The 21,616-nt window shown below is 55.4% G+C and overlaps 1 protein-coding gene across 1 annotated transcript in view; it reads right to left on the bottom strand.

Annotated features, from left to right (window-relative positions):
- The window catches only part of LOC103173149 (contactin-associated protein-like 5), a 104,471-nt gene that overhangs the window by 64,341 nt on the left and 18,514 nt on the right, over window positions 1-21,616 (bottom strand). The window contains 12 exon segments of the mRNA XM_042336193.1: window positions 5,719-5,875; window positions 9,010-9,207; window positions 9,689-9,721; window positions 9,724-9,807; window positions 10,199-10,305; window positions 10,856-11,027; window positions 11,481-11,630; window positions 12,491-12,752; window positions 15,152-15,295; window positions 16,088-16,266; window positions 17,758-17,961; window positions 20,758-20,905. Of these exon segments, the coding sequence (XP_042192127.1) occupies window positions 5,719-5,875; window positions 9,010-9,207; window positions 9,689-9,721; window positions 9,724-9,807; window positions 10,199-10,305; window positions 10,856-11,027; window positions 11,481-11,630; window positions 12,491-12,752; window positions 15,152-15,295; window positions 16,088-16,266; window positions 17,758-17,961; window positions 20,758-20,905 (1,838 nt within the window).

Below are 21,616 nucleotides of genomic sequence, written 5' to 3'. Positions count from 1 at the left end.
GGTGTTATTCGTTGCCAAATAATCCGAATTATTAATACCCCCCCCCCCCCCCCCGAGTGAGCCGCCACATCCCTCACAGCTGTCCGGCTTTTGTAAGAACAGCGGCAATTTGCATTTTTATAGTATTTTATAAATGAAATGAAAACATCTCAGAGCGCTTCGCGGTAATTACTGCGAAGTGCTTTCTTTTTTTTTGTTTCGTCGGAAGGCAAAGCCTCGGCCCTTTTGTGCGCCGCCGGAGGGGGAGAGAAGTGAGGGGGTGGGGGGGGGTGGGGGGGGGTGGGGGGGGGAAGGGGACACATCGTCCGGTTTCTATCTAAAAGGAATATTTCTTGGTCTCGTGTTTGACCAGCGTCCATTTAACTTTATAATAATAATAATAATAATAATAATAATCCTTGCATTTGATGAGGCGCCTTATCGCGTGGTTGAGACGTCTCAAAACGCCTCACGGAATACGCTGTCAGGTGTAGTGACTGTGTATTTCGCAGCAGCCAATCGCGCACAGCAGCGTCCCCACAAACAGCCGTGGATTGAAGTGACCTAATTATTATTTTTTTGGGGGGGGGATGAATCCCCCCCCCACCCCCACCCCCACCCCCGGAAAAGTAACCCACCAGCCCGACTAACAACCGGTTCCCACTTACTGCCCTGGCAAACCGCGCCTTGGGACGTCCTCCCGGCGTGAGAGGCGTCGTGCGCGAATGTAATTTCGTATGGTATTATACTTTTCGGGTTATCTCCGGCACGATTAAGAACGCAATCCGGATATCTCTCTCCCAAAGCAATGTTCCTGCGGCAGTGAATAAGTACCAAATATCTATTATGCCGTTGCTTTCAATCTAATTAAATTTCATTATTGTCTCGTGAAAGGACGGTTAATGAAATCCGATATCCAGCTTCTAATTAACTGCCTGTGACGCTGAGCTGAAACTGCTCATCTGTTTTCCGCGCACACATACGGTCGGGGCGGACGCTCCAATACAGTGCTGGGGGCGTGGGGGGGTGGGGGGGGTTTGGGGGTGGGGGGGAAAACGGTGCATTATCGGAGGCGCTACCTTGGATGAAACACTCAACCTGACTCCCCGTTCCGTGCCCCGTTCAGACGGAGGTCACAGACCCCCCCCCCGGTCTGTGCCGAAAAGGCCACCGCAAGTAAAATCGGTCACTCCCCTCCGCGGCCCTCGCGCGGATCGTCTGCCGCGTTTCGCCCCCGAAGCGTACAGTCGCTGGACGGTGAGTTCCGCGAAGCGCTTTGAGGTCCAACCGAAGCGAAATGGACTTCTTCCGTGGATGGATTTCTTTCAAGAATGATTAATACCGTGGGACACAGCGCACAGCCGGGGGCGTGACATGCAGGCGCGGCCGACCCGCGGGATGGCGGAAGGCGAACTGGGTGGAGTTTTTTGGTCTCCTGTCGTCGAGCAATTGTTATGTTCTTATCATTATCTTATCGTGATTGTCATTCTTTTTATTGTCATTATTATTACTGTTGTTACCACAATTATTATTAACGGATTGTTACGTGGATGTGAGTATCTATTATTGTGATTATAATTATTGTTATTATTATATTATAGTTATATCACTATATGATTAAACTAATATTTGATTATTATATTTACATTGCTATGTTATTATACGAATATTTTATTATTATATTGATATCACTATATTATTATACTAGTATTTTATTATTATTACTATATTATCATCGTACTGTCATTCTAATTACTCGTGGTCGAGGCTGGACTTGAACCGCTCACCTGCCTTACAGAAGGGCCCGTTGTACGGGGACTGGCTGCAGTCACAGGAGTACCCGCTGGGCCTCTCTGTACACCGGCCCCCGTTGTGGCACAGACTGCCGTAGCTGCTGCAGTGCCCCGGGCAGCCGGCCGTTACCCCGGGGGTCACTGTGGCTCGCTCCTCCAGGTCCAGGCTCGCCCCGTTCAGCCGCACGGACCGGATACAGCCCAGGAAACCCCTCTGCCTCGAGGCCGTCCCTCCTGGGGGGGGGGGGGGGGGAATCAGAGCAGCCGACACGGAACACGTCAAGAACATGTCAAAACTTAGCCCCCCTCCGGGGTCACACGTCGCGCCACACATGCGCGCTCTCTCTCTCTCTCTCTCTCGCTCACATACAACACGCAGTCTCTTTCTCTGTCTCGTACACTATCTCTCTCTATACATACACCTCACTCTGTCTCACACACACACACACACACACACACACGTACACTATCTCTCGCTCTCGATCTATTGCTCTCACACACGCACTCACACCCTCCGTTCTCTCTCTCTGTCTCTCTCTCTCACACACACACACACTATCTGTTTCTCGGTCCTCCCACGACTACCTTTAAACTGCGAGAGATCGAGCCGAGAGCCAACCGATAACGTCGCCAGTCAGGCGGACGGTTGGCAGATCTTATCAGTGATCTCGGACGTGATAACCGGCGCCTGTACCACACCTCCGAGATGTCTCAAAGCGGCTTCGCAGGATTTCGAAACATATGGGTGACGTCCCACAAACAGCTACGGAGCGAGTGGTGGGGGGGGGGGGGATATTGTCGGAGAGAGAGAGAGAGAGAAAGACTCCCTTCTCTTTACGAATAGCCCCACGGGCTCTTTAACGTCCACCTGGACTGGCAGACGGGAGGGGGAGGGGGGGACGTGGTGGGGTGTAGGGAGTGGGAGGGGGTGTGGGGTGTAGGGAGGGAGGGGGGGAATTGTACCCACAACTTCTGGCTCGGAGGCCGGAGCGACTACCGACCGAGCCAAGCTGGACAGACGGCACCACTTACCTTTTATGTGTATTTTACGTGAAAGTTATCGCAGGTTGTTTTTAGTCTATAAAAATACTTATCGGGGGCCGGCGGGGAGCGTGGGGGGTGGGGAGGAGAGGAGAGGGGGAGAGTGGTGGGGTCGGGGGGGGGGGGAAGAGGAGAGGGGGAAAGAAACGCACCAACAACCCCAGTTCGTGACATGTAACACCACAAGAAAAAGGGGCTTAAACGTTTCTAAACTCACATTACATCACAGGGTTTTTTTTTTTTTTTTAAATGGTTTCGGATTCCCAGACCTCATTAAATTAATGGCTATTTATTCGCCACGTCGTCCCTACCCTCGAGTCCGCCGAGCGGCGAGTAAATTAAACGCTGGCAACCGCAACGGCCTTTTAATGGCCCAATAATTGCTTGGCTTTCCGACAACGGTTGCGCGCAAACCGTTCCCACTTAATTAAGTGCGATATTACTTTTTTTACGCGCGATCCGGGGGTGGTGGTGGGGGGGGGGGGGGGGGGGCGGTGCTGAGCGGTCTGCGGGAAAGGAGGCTCGCGCTGCTCGGTTTGGGAAGCAACGCCGCGAATGTTGAGCTCGCTCGGAGCCCGACCCGACCCGACCCGACCCGACCCGCGTTTCGCCCTTAAACGTCACTGTTCCCGGCGTTTGAGACGTCTCGAAGCTCTTCGCGGGGACTGTCCGCGCAGTGAGGCGCAGGGGCTTGCGTATTCGCAGCTGAACGATTGGCCCCCCGTCCTCGCACCCCACACAACCCCCCACCGCCGCCACCACCCGCGCGCCCACCCACTGGGCTCCACTGGCTCCCCATCAACACACGCGCACATACACGCGCACATATACACGCGCACATACACGCGCGCACACACACGCACGCACACACAACCTACCCACAAACAGCTGGCTGCTGAGGCGCAAGTGGATGTGTCCGTCAGCGGGGGCCGGGCGGGTTTGGCGGGGGTGGCGGTCCACTCGCAGAGACGCCTCCCTGACGTTGCGCTCGGCCGTGAGGTAATGCCACTGGTTGTCGTTCAGCCGCCCGGGGGTCCGGACGGTGACATCCGTAGGTCCGTTGCCGACATCGAAGGAGAACAGCACCTCTGTCGGGGCTTGGGGGGTGGTGTGGGGGAGAGAGGGAGGGGGGAGGGGGGCAGAGAAGGGGAGGGGAGACCATTATTTTGTCTGTTTTAAAGGTCTGCCTGTCAGCCCAAACATTATCATCATCGTCACCATAATAATTAATAATAATCTTTGCAGTGGATGCAGCGCCTCATCACGTCTTCGAGACGTCTCAAAGCGCTTCGCGGGATCCGCTGTAAAGTGAATTGACTGTGTATTTTGTGGGCGAAACGCGGAGAGTAGGGATGCAGGACAAGGGTAAAGGGGGAGGGAGGGGGAGGCGATGGTGGGGAGGAGGGGAACCCCACTCACAGTTGAGGGTGGAGGGGAGAGTTGAGGGAGAGGGTTGGGGTGCAGGCTACGGGGGTTGGGGTGGGGAAGCACCTGAACCCCATTAACAGTTGAGGGAGGAGGGGAGAGTTGAGGGAGAGGGTTGGGGTGCAGGCTACGGGTGATGGGGGGTTGGGGTGAGGAGGCACCTGAACCCCATTAACAGTTGAGGGAGGAGGGGAGAGTTGAGGGCGAGGGTTGGGGTGCAGGCTACGGGTGATGGGGGGTTGGGGTGAGGAGGCACCTGAACCCCATTAACAGTTGAGGGAGGAGGGGAGAGTTGAGGGCGAGGGTTGGGGTGCAGGCTACGGGTGATGGGGGGTTGGGGTGAGGAGGCACCACTCACAGTTGAGCTGGAGCCTGATGAAGTCCTTGATGCCCAGGTTCTCCAGGAAAACGCCCGAGGAGGCGGTGGTCTTGAAGAAGAAGGAGATGTCGGCGCTGAGCTCGCCGCGGAAGGTGGGGAAGTGCAGGTACGAGGAGCCCGAGCTGAAGGAGGCCGCGTTCCAGTAGCTTCCTGTGCGGGCGGGAAGTCAGGTCATCAGCGCCGACGACGACAACAACGACGACAACGACGACAACGACGACAACGACCGCAACGACGACAACAACAAACGCGGTCCCTATAATCATCGGCGCAACGGGGGAAACGTTAATCAGAAATGGCTTCAACCACAGCTCCCAAAACAACCTCACGGTAGACGTCAGAAGGAGTTCCATTCTTTTAAATAAAATACTAATAAAACCAGGTGTTATTTATTATTATTATTATTATTTATTATTATTATTATTATTATTATTATTATCCTCAACACCCTCCTTAGGGTTGAAGAGGTTCCTGCTAAACGCCCTCTCGGATCTGCCGTCGAGCAGCTCACAACTAATCCACACCCCCGTTGACTCCCCTTTCCTCTCTCCATAGATGCCGCCTGACCCCCCCACCACCCACCCACCCACCCACCCACCCCGACGCCCCCCCCCCACCCCGCGCTGAGCGATTCCCAGCCCCTCTTCTGGGGGTGGGGGTTACTTACGGTCGCCCTGACAACGCAGCGGGCCCAGCGTGTACGCGACCTCGGAGCTGCTTCGGTTCAAACCCCCGATAAGGAGTTGGGTCACCGGCAGATGGTCTTTGTGAGAGAGGAAACCCCTGTCCTCGGCCCTGTCCGAAAAATATAACGGTTAAGAAACGACCGTAATCCTAGGCCTCTTCCCGCGTCCGCGGCGGTGGGGCGGGGGCGGGGGGGTCCCAAAGTGTCTTCCCGGGACACCCCCCCCCCCACCCCCCCGGTCGCGAGTCGATCCACGGACGGCTTTTCCGGGGGTAATAATCCCTCCGAAAGAAAAAACATGCGGTCACTTCGCTCCCCGGCTGTTGGCGCAATTGGCTGCCGCGTTTCGCCCCCCAAACCCCCACCACCCCCCCCCCCCCACTCCCGAAACACACAGTCGCCAAACCTCACCGTACCATTGGTCCCGGTCAGCGTCGCAGTTGCAGCCGCGCTGGGGGTCCGGGCAGCTCCCGTCCAGTCCACAGCCACATTCCTGGGCCCCGGGGGTCGCACCCCCCAAGTACGTCTGCTTCTCGTTGGTCCTCCCAATCCACCACGTCAACGGGGTCTCACCTGAGGGGGGGGTGGGGGGAGAGGGTGGGGGGGGTAAGGGGGAGAGGGGGGGTACAGAGAGAGTGTGGGGGGGGGGAAAGGGGAGAAACAATCAATTGGGTGGGGAGAGAAGGAAAAGGGGGCAAGGACCCTTCCCACTCATCAGCAACAACAGCAACAACAACCCCTCACACAGGATAGCGCCCCAGAGCGCTTGACGGGGGTGGAGCCCATCGCTGAGACCCTTGTTCAAAAAGGGAAGGGAGTCTCTCTCTCTCTCTCTCCCCCCCCCCGCCGCCCGGTGTCCTGGGCCGACATTCCCCCCCACCCCCCCCCCCAAATAAAAAATCGGCCGCTCAATCCACGGCTGTTTGCGGGGGCGCTGTCTGTGCGCGATCGGCTGCCGTGTTTCGCCCACAAACTGCACAGTCACTGCACTTTACAGCATATCCCGTGAAGCGCTTCGAGACGTCCGGGGGTAATACGCTCACACACCCACCCGCTCGCGCTCACACACGCACCCGCTCGCGCTCACACACGCACCCGCTCGCGCTCACACACACACCCGCTCGCGCTCACACACGCACCCGCTCACGCTCACACACACACCCGCTCACAACCACTCGCACTCACACTCGCGCGCGCGCACACACCCGCTCACACACACGCGCCCTCGCACACACTCACACACGCCCTCGCACTCGCGCACACACACTCGCACGCAATAGCCTTACTTTCTTTCGTGAAGCGACTATTGCCCCCGGAAAAGCGATCCGCCAGTCGACTCACAACCGGGTTCCTAGTCCCTGCCGGGTAAACAAGTGCGCGTGGCGGAAGGAAACTTGCCCGACGTGATGCCCTGACCCGACCGGCCCGGGGATCGAACCCGGGTCCTCTCGCTCGCGGGCGGCGAGGGCTCTAACCCCCCCCCCCCGAGCTACGGGGCAGTCATTCTGACGTCCGGCGTTAACTTCGACACCGTCAAAGCCGCAGAATAAGTAACGCTCGGCAGCGCTGCCTTCTGCCGTGCCCTTCACGGTGATAGAGGTGCGGAGCTGAGTGAATCACCAGTGGGGGTGAGAGTAATGAGACCTCTGCGCTGATATGTCACTGACGCATCGCACTGCGGAGCTGTTTAATTGCTCCACTTGTCTCGGTGCTCGCCAAGCCCGGCATCTTAATCACTGTAATGGGCAGCGAACGAGGTTGTCTACAGTGCCCTCTCTTCTTCTCTCCCTTGTCCCCCCCCCCCCCCCACCCCGCCCCACCTCCGTTCTTAACCCCCGGGGCACTAAGAAAAACTCCCTTCAGCGTTCGACTAGCGCTGTGGGATCTTTACCGTCCACAAACTCGGTTTGACATCTCATCCGAAGGACGGCACCTCTGACCATACATAATTCCAACCCCCCCCCCCCACCCCCCCCCCCCCCCCCCCACACACACACACACACACACACAACCCCCCCCCCACTCACACCCCCAGCTCTGCATTGGAGCATCAGCCTTGACTGTTCGAGTCCAAAGTCCCCGCATTTCATACACAAGGCCTCTCGTGCAGTCAAGACATCTCAAAGCTCTTCACAGAATAAAGTGGAGTGACTGTATATATTGTGGGTAAACAGAGGCGTGTGCGTGTGCGCGTGTGTGGAGTAAGGAAACTTGCCTAAGGTTTGGCCCTGACACCTCCCGGGAATCGAACCCGGGTCCCTCTCGCTCGCGAGGCGTACGCTACAGCTTCCTTCTGACTCGGAAGACGGCCGATCAGGGGACCGACAGACTGCGCGCGGGAACAGCCGTCCGAGCGACCCGTGAGGCTGCACGACATCCGCGCGCACGGCGCTCGAACAAATAAAATCCAGATGCGCGCAGCGAGGCACGGCTCCATCTTACACAAGAACCCCCCTCCACTCCCCCCCCCTCCTCGTGCAGACAGCTGGACAGCATCAATTTTAATCAGAAGCAAACTCATCGCTGCCCTTCCCAGTGTGTGACTACACCGGACGCCGCTGAATAAGTAATGAATTTGCTCGCACGGTAAATTCAGATTTACACACAGCGGTTTGTTTCACCGAGCAAACCGGCAAAACACACAGTCACTACACTTGACAGCACATCGGCCTGCGAGGCTCTTTGAGCCGTTAGCGGAGCTGTAGGATATGCGGTGAGACATCGTAAGGAGTTTATGACGGTCACCGTAGCGGAGTGTAGGCTCATCATTAGGCGCTTTGTTGATGATTAAGATTAACTCATTAATTCATCGAATAATTAATTAGATTAAGAGGGGGGGGGCAGGAAGGGGGGGGCAGAAGAGAGAGACAGAGAGAGAGAGAGAGAGAGAGAGAGAGAGAGAGAGAAAGAGAGAGAAAACAACACGCAATCCCTATCGATTCGCTTAACATTTAATTCTCGGGAAGAAGAATGAGGCTATGTGTTGGCGACGTCGTTGGTAGCAAAGAGGAACAGTGACATTTAATGCTATTTATAACCGAGAGATTAAATTTCTGGGGCTAACGCGATGAATCCAGACTTATCTCTTCGACTGCGCCTTTTCAGTTACCTTTCTCCCCCCTTCCCCACCATTTTCATTCCCACCCCACTCCCCCCGCCTTCACCTAACTCCATTGCCCAGCCAACAGCGTCAAGTGCTTTGAGACATCCTCCTGTTGACATGGAAAGGCTCCGTGTAAACGCAAACTGTTGGCGTCATTGCACGTCTTGACCGACGGCTTCGAGTTAACGTGAAGCTAACCAGCGCTCGAACGCAACTCGCACCTCGCTGTGCGTCTCGCGGGTGAAGGCCTCGGCGCGATAAGGCGCTGCATCAAATAATCAGAACAATCCGCGCATCGGACACCACGGCTTATCACGCCGTCGAGTCGTCTCACAGCGCTTCACAGGATAGGCTGTAAAGTGGAGTGACTGTGTATCTCGTGGGCGAAACACCGCACGGGCTGCGTCCCCCACCACAACCAGCTGTGGATTGAGCGACCAATTTTTGAGCTCAGTTCAACGTCTCTCTCTCTCTGTTAACAATAGCGCCACTTGGTCTTAAGCCCGCGAGCGGCTGCAAGGCGAGTGGGTTGGTGGGTGGGTGGGGGGGTGGGGGGGGGCGGAGGAATCTCGAGGGAACGCCAGATGGGGGCGCGAGCACTTGCCAGGGCCGTGCCGAAGGCGAGCGTTCCTGCAGCGGTAGGTCAGCTCCTGCTCACAGTGCTCGGCGCTGTTGATGATGTTCCTCAGCTGGTTGGGGTCGGCGGGGTAGGCAAAGTGCGCGGTGTGCGGGCTCCGAGACGGGGACCCGCGGAGGCTGGTAGTCCCCGTGTCGTTGTGCTGAATTATTGTCCAGGTTGTATCTTCTGCCCAACAAACAAACAGACAAACAAACAAACAAATCACAGAGTCGATCGAGTAATAATTAACCCTCGCATTCGCCAGTGCCTCGGGACGTCCTCCCGACGTGTCGCCGAGGCGGCTCGAAGCGCTTGGCGGAACGCGCCGCAAAGTGTATTTGCGGCCGCGTGGGTTGCGGGCGAAACGCGGCAGCCAATTGCGCACGGCGGTCGCGGATGGATGAGGGATCGTCACCCCCACGGAAAGCGATCCGCCAGTCGGCTAACAACCGGGTTCCTACTTACTGCCGGGTAAGCAGAGGCGATCGAGCGCATGCGTGTGCGAGTGCGAGTGTCCGCGTGTGCACGTGCGCGCGCAGAGGTGAGGAAACTTGCCCAAGGTTTCGCCCTGACCCGCCCGGGAATCGAACCCCGGTTCCTCTCGCTTGCGAGGCGAGCGCTCTAACCCCTTGAGCTACCGGACTTACCCGACGTGCTTACAGACCTGTCATGTTGCAGTAAACCAGCAAAGCCCCTGAGCCCCGCTGCCATCGGGGTCGATGTAGAAGAAGCCTGACGTGTTGCCCATGTGTTTGTACGTCTCGCAGGACTGTTTGTACACGGCTTCGGAGAGAGCGAGAAAGACACACGCACACGCACGCACGCACACGCACACGCACGCACACACACGCACGGTTTAATTGGCAGAGCAACGCACAGCAAACCGCAGAACACAGCACCCAATTTGCGCACAGACCCGTCACCCGAATAGCCACGAAGAGAACGAGCAATTTTATCCGCCAATCGACTAACAACCGGGTAACCACAGGAAGGAAACTTGCCTGAGGTTCAGCACCGCCGCCCCCGCTCCCCCCCACACCCCCCGCCGCGCCCGGGAATCGAACCCGGGGCCTCTGGCTAGGGCGAGCAAGCGGCGTTAGCCACTGAGCTACGTGACTTCCTTCATTTAGGGTAACCTCTCCGAGTGCGAATTCACTGACTGAACGTTACTCACATCTGTGGCAGGTCTCCCCGGTGTATCCTGTCCCCGTGCAGTCACAGTAAAAGCCGCTCCAGGTTTGCGAGCACTCCCCCCCGTGCTCGCAGTAGTTGGGCAAACACCTACAACAACGACGACGGTGACTTTATTTAGGGCCCCAAATGCAGGGTAGGGTTAGAGAGAGAGAGAGAGAGAGAGAGAGAGAAAGAGAGGGCCTTCCCACCCAGTGTCCTCTTCCCCTCTGAACCCAATTTCTCCATTCACCCGGGGGCAGATAATAATAATAATAATAATAATGACCCATGCATTTAATACAGCGCCTTATCACGACTTTGAGACGTCTCAAAGCGCTTCACAGAATACGCTGTAAAAGTGTAGTGACTGTGTATTTTGTGGGTGGAGCGAGCAAACTATTTATGAAGGTTTTTTTTCGGAAGGGACTCTTACCCTCGGGAAACGATCCACCCATCGACCAACAACCGGGTTCTTACTGACTGCTTGTGTGTGCGTGTGGAGTAAGGACACTCGCCCGACGTGTCGCCCTGACTGACCCGCCCGGGAACCGAGCCCCGGGTCCTCTCGCTTGCGAGGCGAGTGGGGTAACCACTTCGCTACGATCGAACCTTGAACGAGGGGAAGGAGGGAGACAGAAGGACTAAAATATCCTATTACCTGTCCATAATTCCGCACGAGTCCATCTGCAGTTGACTGAAGTTGCCCCGCAGGCCTCTCTGGACCAGGCTGAGGTCAATCAACTGGTCGTCGATGGAAAAGAGCTGCATGCAGCCCCGGAAGGTTTCGGAAGGCGTCGAGCATCCAGGGCCTCCGCGGCTTTCAGGGCAGCCTGCGAGGAGAGGCGAGGAGAGGCCAGGAGAAACGGTTGGGGAGAGAACGCACGAGGCAGAGAAAAACGTCAGGAGGACATCCCAAAGCGCTTCACGGGACTATGCTGTAAAGCGCGGCGACTGCGTCTTCTGTGGGCGAAAACGCGGCAAGCGATTGCGCCCGGCAGCGTCCCCTCAACCAGCCATGGGATTGAGTGGCCAAATTATTATTATTATTATTATTATTATTATGTTTGAAGGGATTATTACCCCCAGGTTCCTGGTTGTTCCAAAAAAAACCTTCACAAACAGAGGCCTGTGGCGAGGACACCGAGGAAACTTGGCCAACGCTTCTCCCCGGCGCGGGGAATCGAACCCGGGTCCCTCTGGCCTGCGAGGCGAGCGCGTTCTGAACCCCCGCTGAGCTACGGGGGGACTCCAACGCTCGGGGAGAAAGGACCGCCAGGACCCACCTCCAAACCAGTAGTCGCTCCCTGAGTAGATGTGCCTTGGTGAGGTCGCGTGAACAGCGGAGGTTCTGTCGCCGTTCAGGGTGACGGTTAGACGACTCGCGTGGCTCTGTATGTCCACGGTGTGCCACCGTCCGTCGTTCAGCCCAGAACCTGCCGCGGCCAAACACAGTTTTACCCGGTTAGACTCCAGCAACGACGACGACGACAACAACTCGTGTTTAACCCAGCGGCCTTCATGCGGGGCAGTGGCGGAGCATGACTCCGAGCCGGCGGGAGAGGGAAGGGGGTGAGGGTGGGGGGGGGGGAGGTGACGTTAAGCCCCATCGAAAAGGAAGGTCTTTAGCCGGGATTTGAAAGTGGGGAGGGAGGGGCGAGACGGAGGGCTTGGGGGAGAGAGTTTCAGAACTTCGGGGCAGGGGGGCAACATGGCCCAAACTCTCCCCCACACCCCCTTTCTCTCTCTCTCTCTCTCTCTCTTTCAGCTCTCCGACCAAGGACAGGACCCGGCAACGGAAGAGGGTCAGCAAACAGGGAGATCAGAAGGAATCACTTCACACCCAGTGTGGTTGGGGTGTGGCGTGTCCTGCTGGGGGGGAGGGGGTTGAGGCGGAAATCCATACTAAGCTTCAATGGCAAGCGACGCTGTTTTCGCCGGTTAGACCCCCACCACACACGACCCACACTCTGGGCTCAGCCCCCCACCCTCCCGAAGCCTTGGCTCTTGCCAAAACTCCACCTGATATTGGAGGGTGTGCAATGGAGTACTTCTAAACGATGATCTTTATTCTTCCGCCCGTGTTTCAGGTGTTGTCGGTCACAGGAAAAAAATACATGGGCGGGGGGCGGGGGGCTGGAGGGGGGTAACAGGGCTTTGTGTGGGAGGGGGGGTGGGTAACACCCCGTAGGTAGCCACAGCAACGTCGAGTGAGGCAGAGTGACCGAGCGCTGAGGTGAAGGCGCGAGATATTTGCCTCTAGTCTCACAACGCCACTGGAGACGGTCAAATTCACCTGCGGTGACGGCGGCCGGACTCGGCGAGGAGTTCCGGAGGGTTATTCCCAGTTTCCCGTTGCTGATCCGGACGCGGAGAGCCCCGGCTGTCCCGGGAAGTCGGCTGTACAGCAGCAGTCCGTCCCCGTTCCACGTGCGGAACTGGAAGCTGAGCGACAGCCCATCCATCCGGGGCCGCCCCGGGAGCACCAGGTAACTGACCGAGCTGCCAAACGTCACCGGCACCACCGGGGCCTCCCAGCAGGAGAAGCTCACGTTCCCCTGGGAATGGGGGGGGGAGAGGGGGGAGCGGTGGGAGGGGGTGGCAGGGGGAAGAGGGTAGTGGGGGGGGGGCGGAGAGGGGGAGAGGGGGAGAGAGGTGGGAGTGAGGGGAAGGGAGAGGGGCGGAGAGTGGGGGGAGCGCGGGGAGGAGGGGAGGAAAGGGGGAGAGGAGGGGGTTAGAGAGGGGAGGAGAAGCGGTGAGAGAGGGGATAGAGAGGGGAGGGGAGGGGGGGTGAGTGGAGCGAAGGGAGACGGGAGATTGGGGGGGGAGGGGGAATGGGAGGAAAGGAGAAGAGGGGAATGGGGAGGGGGCGAGAGCGACGGCAGAGAGGTGGGGGGAGGAGGAGAGGGGGAAGGAGAGGGGGAAGCGAGGAGCGAGAGAGGGGGGGCGGAGGGTGGAGAGAGAGGTGGGAGGGGGGTATGGGGGGGAGGGATAGGAGAGAGAGGGAGGGAGAGAGAGAGAGAGAGAGAGAGAGGTCAAATGGAAATGGTATAAACCCCACATTAGCCACATTTGGAGTATTGTCGTCCAATTGCGGTCACCGCTCTACGAGCAGTAGAGAGGCAGCGATTGAGAGAGTACAGCATCGGTTTACTAACGAGGGAGGGAGGGAGGGAGGGAGGGAGCGTGACAAGGCCCCCATTAAATATAATTCAAGGCAGTTCGAGAGCAGTAAACGGCCGTGCATTTTGGGAGGCGGCCGAAAAAAGAGTGCTTTGCGGAGAAGCTCACGGGAGGGAGTGGGGGAGGGAGTGGGGGGGGTGGTGTGTGGGGTGGGGTGGGGGGGGGGGGTCAGGCTGGCGGGCTGTGGCTCGACAGCGAAGAGCCCGTTCCCCCGAGCAGCGCCGCGAGCTTCATTCAAATTCCTTCTCCCTGGAAAGTGACAAATTAACGCTTCCAACAGCATTAACCGAGAGAAGCAATTTGAGGTGCACAGAGCAAATCGCTCAACAGCCTTAGCTGCAGCTGAGGGGGCGCTTAATCATTCTCACTGTCGCTCTCTCTCTCTCTCTCGCTTTCTATCTCTCTCTTTAACTCTCTCTCTCTCTCTCTCTCGCGCTCTCTCTCTCTCTCTCTCTCTCTCTCCCTTCGATTTTTTCCAAGCCTCTTTTCGACAGCGTCCTCGCAATGCGACGCGCACGGCGCCTCATCGCGGCTTCGGGACCGTCTCGAAGGGCTCCGCAGGACGCGCGGTGAAGTGGCCGGAGCGCGGCAGCCAGTCGCGCAACGGGGGGGGCGGGGGGGGGGGGGGGGGTGGATGGATCCCCACGAACGGTCGCGGATCGAGCGACCAAATTCTCATTTGACGCTCGCGCTCTCCCCACCTCTCTGCAACGGTGGCCAATAATATTAATAATAATTATCTTTGCATTCGCTATGAAAGCGTTTAAGCCGTCAAGTGGATTGACTGCGCGTTTATGGGATGAAACGATGCAACAGTGAGCTCCGGGTGGAAACGGCTGGTCAGGTTCACCTGCGAGAGGGAAAGTATCCCTTGGATCATTGAGCTGCCCGTTAGCAGAGAGGAACAGACACTCTCGCACCTCTCGCCAGTTTGGCACCGGCCCACGGACGCCCCTGACAGATCGGTTCCTGCCTCGCGCCCAAACCCTCCGTAAATCATCACCTCGAAGAAACAGCTGTTTCTCAGCCGAACAACAACTCGGAAATGCAGCAAATTTCGCTAAGCTCTGGATTCACTTTTTTGGCGCGCTCCGATTTCCTCCTCTCCGAGAGAGCCATCGATCCGCGGCCGTTTAATTGAAGGCAAAATTCCCCCACCCCACCCCACCCTCCTCTCTCTCCTCGATCTAACCTTGAAGTCCCAGCCCAAAAAAAAACCTCTCTCTTCGACCAGGCAAAGACCTGTAACATAGGCTATTGTACTTGTTACCCTCTCTGCTAGGAGGGTCAGGGAATCCTCCCGCTCAGCTCCCGTTAACCCTGCAAGCCAAAGCCCGAACCACTAGGGTGGTCCTAGCTGCCCGGTGCTCTCGATGGCAAGCTATGTTAGCTTGTCTGACTCCAGCAGACACCCTCCCACCACCACACTCCGGGCTCCCCCCCTTTCACCCCCCACCCCAAGCCTTGACTCTTGCCAATCTGTGCCTAATACTCTCCAGAATAAGGGGGCTGCGTCCCTACCAGGAAGAGAGAAAGAGAAAGAGCGAGAGAGAGATGGAGCGTCTTCCATTCCAACAGTCTATCTCTGGGGGTTTCCATGTGGAAGGGGGAGGCCTGGAATTCTCAGTTGGGTTTGGAGACTCTTAAGCAACGGTGATGGGTTTCTGCGTGTGTCGGACACCCCGGCTGGGCAAAAGAAAATGTTATCTCACTATCTCTCTCTCTCTCTCTCTCTCTCTTATCTATCGTAACTCTACGTGTACCGAGCTCTTACCAGGACGTCTATCTGAGGTTTGTGTCTCTTGGCCAGGTCGATGATGTTGACCCAGTTGTAGTAGATGTTTTCCAGGCAGCCACGGAAGTTCTTCCTCAAAAAGGTCTTCGACTTCCCTGGAACCGAGATCCCTCCGAAGCTAAGCTTTGGACAGAGAAAATTTGGGACACAGTAATGGTGGGAGGCATTCCTGGCACACACACCCACTGACCACAAAATGTCCCAGCCTTGTCCCCTTTAATTGGTGCACAACAGACCCAAGACCCCGAATTCTTCCTTCTCTCAGGCTTAAGTGGAGTCCCCTAGCGTCGTGGTTAGCACGCTCGCCTCACAAGCGAGAGACCCGGGTTCGATTCCCGGGCAGGGCGAAACGTTGGGCAAGTTTCCTCACTCCACACGCCTCTGTTTACCCAGCAGTGATAATAATAATAATAATAATAATAATAATAATAATAATCCTTGCATTTGAGTGACCAAATTTTTTTTTTTTTTGAGGGATTATTATCAGGTGTGTGGAGTAAGGAAACTTGCCCACGAGTGCTCTGACCACTGAGCTACAGGACTCCTAAATAGGAAAGCAGTTGTTGGTCGACTGGCGGATCGCTTCAAAGGGGAAATAATCCCTCGAAAATCAGCCTGGACTGAGTGAGCTCAAACTCACCAACATGGGGGCTTGAACCCAAAACCTTCTGACTCAGAGACTAGTGGAGAGAGTTAGTAACTGAGCCAGACCGACACCTGTGTCATTGCGGGTTACAGGGGACAACGATTGGGGTACGGACCCCAAATTATAATAAAAAATTAGGAAACTTGGTACGCCTCTGACAATCGGGTGATTCTCTACCCACCCCAGGTACCCCCCTCGCCCCACCCAGCCCTTAGACTGGGTATGAGCTCAAAGCCCCTGACGTAGCTTTTTGAGTTCAGGCTGTTTACCCCGTAGTCAATGTCCAACGTGTCAGCGTCGCCTTCGGTGTAGAAGTGACGGACGTCCTTGTCCACTGTGAAGTTCACTCGGTTCTTGTTGCGTTCGATGGTGATGTAATGCCAGTGTTGGTCGTCCAGCAGGCTGCCCAGCACCACTGGGGCCGGGGTCAACCCCAGAGAGGCTCCAGCTGGGGAACACAGAGGGGGAACATGGGGGCGGGGAGGGGAGAACACGGGGGGAAACATGTAGAGGTTAGATGAACACGTGGTGGGGGGGGCCACACAAGAAGGGAACACAGGGGGAACGTATGAGGGGAAGGTATGCAGGGGACACAGAGGGGGAAATCGTTGGGAGGGCACATGTGGATGACCACATGGGGGGTGTGACATGGGGTGGGGGGGGGGCGCACGTGGAGGGAATACACGGGGGAACATATTGGGGGAAACACGAAGGCAAACGCATGGAGAGGGAACACATGGAGGGAACAGGGATGGGGGAAACACGTGGATGGAAGATACGGGGCAATACGGGGGTAAACACAAGGAGGCAATACAGGGAACATGAGGCGGTGGGGGGAAGAAGTGCGGGGAGAGGAAATGGGGAAAAAAAAACACACCATTCCTCACGAGATCCCTCGACGTTTCAAATGAAGGAGGCCTCTTCAACCCTCCAGAACACCAAACCCTCCCTTCCTCCCACCACAGCGTCGAGTCCCAGTGTCCTGACCTCAACCCCCCACCTTCCCGGGTTAACCCCGTTCCAGTCGTTAATGCAATAAGAAACACTTCCCGGTGGCTGTCCTGAAACTGCGACTCTAAACCCGTGTCCTGTGGTTCAGTCTCGGTGCGCATTTAAAGTCTTGTCCCGGGTTTTGGGGGATTTTTTTCTCTCTCCGGTCCCGTTTAAAATCGTTACACCACCACAAGGTCCCCCCTTTGAGACACGGTCACGCGAGACCGAAGAGCCGCGGCTTGTCTAACCGTTGTCTCGTAGCTCCTTCCTCCATATAGCACCGCGAATGCGATGGAGATGCTCTCAAGCTTGCACGAGCTGCCTTATCAACTCCCTGGGGGAAGGGAGTGGGGGGGGTAGGGGTAGGGGGGGAGAGGGTAGGGGGGGGGGAAACTGCGAGGTTTTGCAGCAGATTGGATGTGATGAATAAGGACATTATGGCACGTTAAAGCTAACGCTGCGATTTAATGACAGTAGACGCGATGCAGTGAGATGGAGTGGCACTTGTTGAGGATTATCCGTTCACTCCATATCCATAATCGCTCACTGCCCAACTCACACTTACCTCAGCGCCTTTCGTGTGGGGAGGACGTCCCAAAGAGAACAACAACGACGACGGCGACGACGACAGCAATAACTTGCATTTACACAGCCCCCCCGTCACGCAGAGCGCACGACAGTAGCGGAGCACGGGGAGGGGGGGGGAGTGTGGGGGAGTGGGGAGTGGGGGTGCGGAGTGACCGTAAGCCCGGTCGAAAAGGATGGTTTTTCAGTCGTGATGTAAGAGGGGAAGGAGGGGGCAAGGCAGAGAGATTTGGGGATGTGGGGTGTGAGGTTGCGGGGTTGGGGGGGGGGTCAGTGGACACCCTACACTCACCCAACACCTAACGTCCTGACTAAACTATCAGTGGACATCTTTACCCCTGGGCGTGCGAGGGAATCTCACCCAGGTTGAGCTGCAGGGAGACTTTGCCTTTGCTGAGCTCCAGCGTGATGTAGTCCCCCCTCTGCCCCTCTCCGTGCAGGATCACCCCCTCGCTCTCCGGGCTCCTGAACTGGAGCGAGATCGTGTCCTTCACGGTGCTGACCGTCTTCTGACTGAATCTGTACAGCAGCGAGCTCCGGCCGTCAAAGTCCGCCACGTCCGACTCTGTGGGGGAAAAAAAACGAAACAAACCCGAGCCGCCATTTTATCGAGAGAACGTCATCTCGAAAGCGCCGCGCAGGACGAGCCGTAAAGCGAAGTGACTGCGGGGGAAAAACCTGCGGGCAAAATTTGCGGCCCCGTCCGCACCTGCTCGGGTGCAGGTGAAAGATCTCACGGCACGTCTCGAAAAGAGGAGCGAGTTTGTCTCTCTCTCTCTCTCTCTCTCTGCTTGCATTCATCCGTCGGAAGGAAAATGCCGGCAATTTCGACCCAACCAATTTGGCTGGAGCTCGGCCGGTTTGAACCCTCTCAGGCGCCGGTTGGCACAGCAATCTTCTCATCTCCGTGAAGTTTTCACGAAAGCTTTTTTTAATGCTGTTTTTTTTTGGTGGGGTGGGGGTCAGCCGTTAGCCTGACACGCACGCACGCACGCACACACACACGCGCGCGCGCGCACATACACACGCGCCAATGCCAGCGCTTAACTGACTATTCATAATATTAATAATAATAATAATCCTTGCATTTGATATAGCGCTTTTCACGTCGGGAGGACGTCCCAAAGCGCTTCACAGAACACAGTGTAAAGTGAATTGACTGTATATTTGTGGGCGAACGCGGCAGCCAATTGCGCACAGCAATGTCCCACAAACAGTCGTAGATTGAAAATGACCAATTTATTATTGTTTTTGGTTTTGGAGGGATTATTATTAGGCTCTGTGTGGAGTAAGGAAACTTGCCCAAGGTTTCGCCCTCTGCCTGGAATTGAACTCAGGTCTCTCACTTGCAAAGCGAGTGCTCTAACCACTGAGCTACAGGACTGCACTCATCCCAGACTGAGAGTTCTTGCATTTGATACAGAGCCTTATCACGTCGTCGAGACGTCTCAAAGCGCTTCACGGGATGCGCTGTAAAGTGGAGCGACTGCGTATTTCATGGGCAAAACGCGGCAGCCGATTGCTCACGGCAGCGTCCCCCACACAAACAGCCGTGGCCCAAGCGACCCCGTTTTTTTTTCCCAAAGGGATTATTACCCCCCCAGAAAGCAATCCGCCAATCGACTAACAACCGGGTCCCTACTTACTGCCGGGCAAACAGAGGGCTGCCCTGTCTCGGAGACTTATAAGTGGTTGGATTTTGGCAGAGAATGAATATATACTGCAGTGGGAATAAAACCAAAAGTGGATAATTTCAGGCGTGCAGTATTGGCAAGCAGGTCAGGGCAAGGATGTTATAAGGTGCAGGGAGAAGGTATTAAGGAGACTGATGCACTGATTATTGACTTTAATGAGAAAAGTCAGCCAGGTGAATAATAACTTCATTTATTGTTGATATTTCTTTACATCTCCATTTAGTCGTCAAATCCATCCTGACAGAATAATTATCCGTCCCTCTTGTTAGTACTGGACATGATTAGTGAGCTTGTCAGGCTACAATAGCACAATAGTTTGTTTTCTTATTACATTGCTCTCCAAGGTTTGAGCAAGCGCCGCCCTGTGCTGTACGCCGGGTCCTGTCAGCCTGGCTCTCGCCTCTGAGTCAGAAGGTTGTGGGTACCAGTGAAAAGCGCTGTATCAAATGCAAGGATTATTATCACGACCGCTATCGTTATCACGTCGTCGCGACGTCTCAAAGCGCTTCACGGAATACGCTCTAAAAGGAATATACCGCACCGTGTACTTTGCGGGCGAAACTGTGTCCCACAAACAGCCGTGGATTGAGTGACCCAATTTTTGAAACGATCTGCCAGTCGACTGGTGGGTAAACAGAGGTGTGTGTGTGTACGTGCGTGTGTGTGTGTGTGTGTTTGTGTGTGTGTGGACTAAGGTTTGGCCCCTGCCCAGGAACCGAACCCCGGTCCTCTCGCTTGCGAGGCGAGTGCTCTAACCACTACGCGACAGGGCTCCACGAAATTCGCGGAGTTCAGAGAATTAAATACCACCGGCGGCCGGTGTAAATCTCCATTCGAAACTGAAGGTAAAGCACAGTGGCTGTCAGATCATTATCTGGTACCAAGCTGAGGCTAGGACAGACACATTGGAAAATCCCTCGCAGTTTTGTAACCTGGGCGCTCGCGGCGAGGCTGATAAGGAAGGGAGGGAGAGAGGAAGGGGTGGGGGGGGGGGCGGCGGGGGAATGACGGGGAGATGAGTTGATTTTGTCTGTGACCTTCATTGAGAAGCAGATCTCATTCAATCTGCCCTGATATAAACACTCGCCTTTCAATTATCTTTTAATAAGATTGTCTTCAAGACCATTTATCAGATCGTAGGAAAGTAGTGTGAGACAGCTGACAATAAAATTAGAAGACTCCTCCTCTTTCGCTCTCTCTTTTTCTTTCTGCCTCTCTCTTTCTCTCTCTCTCCTCTTCCCCCTTCCCCTCACTCTCGGCCCGTCCCCTCTCTTTCGCCCCTTCTCTCCCCATCCTCTCGCTTTCTATCTCCACACCTCTCTGCCCACCGCTCTCTTTCCCTCGTGACCCTTTCTCTCTCTTTCTCGCTCCCCCTCTCCCCACCTCTCTCACTCTTTCTCTCCCCCCACCCACTCTTTCTCTCTCTCTCTCTCTCCCCATCCCCCCTTCTCTCTCGTACCTCGGATTAACGCCTCATCCATAGGACGACGCCTCCGACAATGCACTGGATCATCAGCCGAGACTGCATGAGATTATACAGATAGACCGTGTGAGCTCAGAGTCAGGACGTGGGGAGTCTTGAACCCACAGCCTTCTGACCCCGAAGCGAGAACGCTATCGGCTGAGCCAGGGACACCTTACCTGGGTGGGGGGAGGGGGATACTTACTGTACAGACAGCCGTACACCTCCACTCTCATCCCTATCCTCCCGTTGGGGTTCCAGGCGAGAGGAACCAGGCGGAGGAATCGGGCTTTGACGGAGTCCTGAAGGTTGTGATGGACCACCGTGTCTGCGTTGGAGTTTCCCAGGAAGGTCTGGGATGGGGCAGAGGGACAGAGATTACACTTACAAAAAGAAATCACATTTGCGCAATGCCTTTCATGTCGGGATGAGGTGGGAATGACGTCTCAAAGTGCTTTATACTGCTGAATAGGAGTGGGGGGGGGAGTGGAGGAGGTACATCAAAAGTGACCCCCAAAGCACAGTTGAAAAGATTATTAATAGAGAGAAAGAACGAGAGAGAGAAAGAGAGAAAGTAAGAGATAGAGAGAGAGAGCGAGAGAGAGGGCTGTGTACAAAAAAACGATCAAATACTTTATAGAAATTTTTTTTTTAAAAAAAGCTAATTATTTTAGCTCCTGTCTTGTGAATACTCTTGTAAGGATATAATAATGATGATATCATAATAATAATAATAATAATAATAGTAATAGTAATGATATAATAATGAAATAATAAAAAGTAATAATAGAACAAAATAATAATGATATAATGAAATAATAATAGCAATATTGATACAATAATAAAATAACATTGATGTAAGGATAGAATAAGAAAAATATAAGAATGAGGAGGACGTAATAATTATTAGAACAGCAATAATAAAATAATGTAACGGTGGGGGGAGGGGGAGTGAAAAATAGACACAAAACCTTTGCGAAGGTCGGTTTCGAAAGCTGCTCTCGAGTACTGAGAGAGTAGAGATAGAGCTTTACGTTGGCGAAAGCCTTCAGAGGCGAACATCC

This window comes from Callorhinchus milii, unplaced genomic scaffold (genome assembly GCF_018977255.1).
Source record: "Callorhinchus milii isolate IMCB2004 unplaced genomic scaffold, IMCB_Cmil_1.0 Scaffold6, whole genome shotgun sequence".
Classification (NCBI taxonomy): domain Eukaryota; kingdom Metazoa; phylum Chordata; class Chondrichthyes; order Chimaeriformes; family Callorhinchidae; genus Callorhinchus; species Callorhinchus milii.
This window is presented reverse-complemented; position numbering and strand designations above follow the sequence as displayed.